Raw genomic sequence first — 4,343 nt, 5'->3', positions numbered from 1 at the left:
TAACATTCCAAGACATAATTGGTGGGTTGTGGCTACTCATGGGGATACAAGAGATCACTCCGCAAATTGAAATTTCTACTAACAAAAGAATACTATACATCCATGCTAACAGGGGGCGACGACATCCACCAGTAGTCCCAAGATCATGTTGTCATCTATCTAGCCTAGCCGCAGTTCCATCACAATACATAGATAAACCTACTCAAACCAGCCTAGGTCTAATTGTTTGCGAAGCCTATCTAAAGATGTAACTAACATGATCACACATTGACCTCCACGGTCCTGGCATCTCGGCCGACCGTGGCAGCAGCGATCCGAAGAGCAGCAACGTCCAGGTTGGTGAGCTTTGCGATGGCCTGAAGGTCGCTCTCTGTCAACGGCTCATCGAAGCGCTTGATGAGGGCCGCTGCAGCCTTTGTCATCATCTTGTCCTTGGGGCCTAGTGCACCAAGCTCCTGGATCAGCCCGAGCGTGGCCCGCTGCGCCACGGGCATGGCAGAGTGGATAGCCACCTGCCTAGCACTCTATCTTGTCGGCACCGGACTCTCTCCGCATTTTCAAATGCTTTCATTTTGGGCTGCTCATTGAATGTGATACCAATTTCTATGTACTCTTCCTTGGTCTCGTCAAAGTATCCCGAACGGTTTCCATTCCAGAAAAATGTGACACGGCCAAACTTAACTGTTTGAATGTGATGAATAAATAAAAAAATCATAAATACAAATGTGTAAAAACATAGGATCAATGTCTAAGCACGGAACGAACTTTAGAACTCAAAACAACTGAAATAACAGTTTGCAAACATAATAATTCCCTCACAATTACCAGAATAGGGGCATCATCAGGTCAATAAAAGCTCAATGACCTTTCAGAAAAATACTCAATTGTAGATAATTTCAATTACTGCCATTGTAGTTAAGCTTTGCCCCCGGACAACTATACTAATAGGTTCCGGAAAGTACTATAAACCAAAGAAATCACTTCTCTATTTTGGTGATTGAGAGATGATTAGCAACAAGTGTAAAGCTTCATCTGACCCGTGTATTCACATTTTACCCAGTACTTGACCCACATTTGTTTTCAATGGGAGTATGGTAACCTGACTTAAGTAATGTTGCATGTGATCAAGCACCGAGTCATGACTAACTAATGACCAGGAATTATAGTATAGAGATGAACATGAAGAACCAAGTGCCTTAGCATTGGAACAAATAGAATGGAAAACTAGGTACTTGCCTGCAAGCGAAGGTGCGGACACCATTGTTCACCAAGTATTCTCTAGATGTCCTCTCAATGAAAGGTGGGGAAACAAGGTACTTGCTTGGAAGCTTCAACTCACCATCATATTGAAACATCCCAGCGTACTTAATTTTTGGTACACGAACATGGTCAAATTTATCAAAATCAGGAAACTCAAGTGCTTTCTCAAGCATAACCATGCGATCAACTCTGAAATTGAAAGTCACAACTGCATCACCGTCTACTATAGGACCAACCGATTTGTCACTCTCATCAACTATCACAAAGGGGGGAAAATACTGATCATTGGCCTTAGGCTCTGCTCTTAGAGTCTTCACAACTTCAAGTGCATTTTGGAATTTGTATGGTGCTTCTCCAAGTACGTAGGCATCCCACCCACACTTGACCACACTCCACTCATTCTGCAATGTATCAAAAAACATGACTTCAATTTGACCAAGAAATTGTGTATTTTTTCAACTAAAATATAACATGACCGGGGTATGAAAATAAATCTTGTGAAATACGGAGTAGCTATATAATATATACCTAATATAACAATAAACGGAGGAATATTTCTGGGTTCTTCTTTTGTCATGGATTTATCTATACCTAATAATAATGGGAGGAAGATTTCTTTGTTCTTCTTTCATCACCCCTTTATATCCATTAATTTTATATTAACCACAAAGGTTGACACTTGAGATTTAAAAGAAGGGCCGTTTCTGATCGTATGTCCGGACGTCAAGTTTTTTTACGTTGAGTTTTTATCTGTCGTCTTGCTTGTGAGCCACCATGCCCACAGGAACCAATCAAGGCATGCAAAACGTGTTCCAGTAGGAGAGACCATGAGAAATAAATTCATAGCATTGGTACTACAAGTACTCATGAGTACATCCAATAGGGACTCCAAGTTCTGATGTCGTAAGGGCATTTCTAACCAACCCCCTATCCGGCGTTAGAGGAGTAAATAATCGGTTTTACTCCTCTAATGCACACCTAACCGATCCCCAATCCTTCATAAGGGAGTAAAAAATTATACACCGACCCGTATCCCTTCCCTAGTTTTACTCCACCACTACGTCTGGGAGTAAAAATCTCGCGACTCTCTCGCCTCCCCCTGCTGCTTCTGCGCTCAGCCGCCGGGCCTGCGATGCCGCCCCCGTGCCCGTACTGCTCGCAGTTCCGGCGAGCTCCGCGCCATGGCCTCCATGGACGAGCTCTGTCGCGGCTTCCATTGCTGGGAGCACCATGAACACGTTGTTGATGGACCACTTCATGTGCCCGTCCAGCTTGTTCTGCGTGTTGAGCAGCTCGATGCGGCGGTCCGACGTCACCGGCGATTGGGGGCATGCCGACGCAAACTTTGATCTGGGTCATGACTCATGAATGCCTTGTTGTGCGCGGTGTCGTTCCACGCTGGGGTCACCGGTGGTGCGATGGCCAGCAGCTTGAGCCCGCAGTTGGGCCGGTAGTTGAGCAGGGCCAGAGCCGGCGCGAGCTTTGATTGTTGACCCAGTAGTTGGACGATGGGTCCTGGTCGGTGGTGAGTAGGACGGAGTAGCTGTTGCCGGAGTAGATGTCCATGTCGTCCTCCACATAGTTGCACTGATCAATTTTTAAACAATCCAATAGATGTAGCACTGATCAACCTCGAAAAATACAATACACATCACTGTTCTTGTTGAATTGCCTTCCACAACACATGTTCACATGTGCTGTGTGCATACAAGAACAAAGATGCACCACTGACAGCTGGTGCGGTGCGGCCTTGGGCAGCGGCGCAGCGAGGTCTTGGGTAGCAGCGCGGTGAGGTCTGACGCTGTGTTGGTGTTAACCATTGTTGTTTAGTTTCTTATCATGTTTTATTTCCGAGTCTTGCATGTAGATGAAGCTGCGGCATGTGCACACTTATAAATGTGGTCACGTGTACACATTGCAAAGCTTGTTAGTCGTGTTTAGAGGTGTCAGCTTGGTGTTGTGTATGTATGGCACCAAGTATGCGTGTGAGTCTGCATCCAAGAGTTAGTTAGTTGCAAGCCTGGATAGTAGGAGGAGTGAATCACACGTACATGCATGGATAGAGTTTGTTGGTAGATTGGCCTAGAAGTGATCCTAGTAATCAGTCCTTATCTCCAAGACGTGGGGAGATCGGCCGAGTCGTGTGGCCAAGTCATGGGATTACTAGTGGCCGTTTGTACCGGCTAGTGGAGCTAGTCGTGGTGTGACTGGCTTGTGTACGTGCACTACTAATAGGCTGTGTAACAAGTTCATTTGCTTAAGAGAAAGAGAGTCAGAGAAGGCATAAGTTGTGCGGTGCCAAAACTCCTGTGTGCTCTTCTTCTATCTTGTGTGCGTGAGTTCATCTCCTACCTTGGGCAGAGATTACATTGGTATTCAGAGCCATGGTGACTGAAGGTTTGCGCACTCCGTCACCGGGTCGCGCCGTGTCTCGGCCTCCCCAGTGGTGCGCCGAGGCCGGAGCCCGACGCGGCGTGGCTGCTGTGAGGTGGTGGTGCAGCAAGAGGTCGTCCACCAGGCCAGCAGCACCGTCGTCTACCCACCGCTGACGGCAACGAACTACTTCGAGTGGTCGCTGATCATGAAGGTGAACATGGAGGCCCAACGCGTGTGGGACGCCATCGAGGGAGGCGGGAGCTTCAGCCAGGACAGGGCGGCGCTTGCGGCAATTCTGCGAGCCGTGCCGGAGGAGATGCACTCCACGCTTGCTGTGAAGGCGACGGCAAAGGAGGCATGGGATGCCATCAAGATCATGCGGGTCGGCGATGCCCGCGTCCGTGAGGCCAAGGCGCAGACTCTCCTCAAGGAGTTTGATGTCGTCCGCATGAGGAGCGGCGAGACCCTCGACGAGCTCGCCATGCGCATGAACGGGATCGCTAACAAGCTGCGCAGGCACGGCGAGAACCTCGACAAGGTGAAGGTCGTGAAGAAGCTTCTCCGCATCGTGCCGTCCAAGTATACCCAGGTAGCTATTGCCATTGAGCAGCTTCTTGATCTTAAAACCATATCCATGGAAGAGCTTGTGGGAAGGCTCAAAACGGCGGAGGACCGGAGCGAATTGGACGAGGGCGCCAGCAACTACG

General features: G+C 48.2%; 1 protein-coding gene across 1 annotated transcript; it reads right to left on the bottom strand.

The window, feature by feature from the left end:
• Nucleotides 1-260: 260 nt before the first annotated feature.
• LOC123076359 (2,3-bisphosphoglycerate-independent phosphoglycerate mutase-like) lies at nt 261-3,080 on the bottom strand. Its single transcript, XM_044498653.1, has 5 exons — nt 2,970-3,080; nt 2,755-2,847; nt 1,237-1,661; nt 545-689; nt 261-479 (listed from the first exon to the last, which is right to left on the bottom strand). The coding sequence occupies exons 1-5, from the start codon at nt 3,078-3,080 to the stop codon at nt 261-263; spliced, it is 993 nt and encodes a 330-aa protein (XP_044354588.1).
• Between the last annotated feature and the right edge of the window lie 1,263 nt (nt 3,081-4,343).

This window comes from Triticum aestivum, chromosome 3D (genome assembly GCF_018294505.1).
Source record: "Triticum aestivum cultivar Chinese Spring chromosome 3D, IWGSC CS RefSeq v2.1, whole genome shotgun sequence".
NCBI lineage: Eukaryota > Viridiplantae > Streptophyta > Magnoliopsida > Poales > Poaceae > Triticum > Triticum aestivum.
The sequence above is the reverse complement of the archived record's forward strand: the minus strand, read 5'-3'. Positions and strand labels throughout refer to the sequence as shown.

Bases quoted from the DNA above. Each gene is read 5' to 3' on its own strand.
- LOC123076359 (XM_044498653.1), bottom strand. From the start codon at position 3,080: ATGGTTAACACCAACACAGCGTCAGACCTCACCGCGCTGCTACCCAAG. The intron at 690-1,236 runs GCAAGTACCTAG...TATTCATCACAT, and splicing joins GTCCGCACCTTCGCTTGCAG to TCAAACAGTTAAGTTTGGCC. The intron at 480-544 runs GTCCGGTGCCGA...CCCGTGGCGCAG, and splicing joins CATTTGAAAATGCGGAGAGA to CGGGCCACGCTCGGGCTGAT.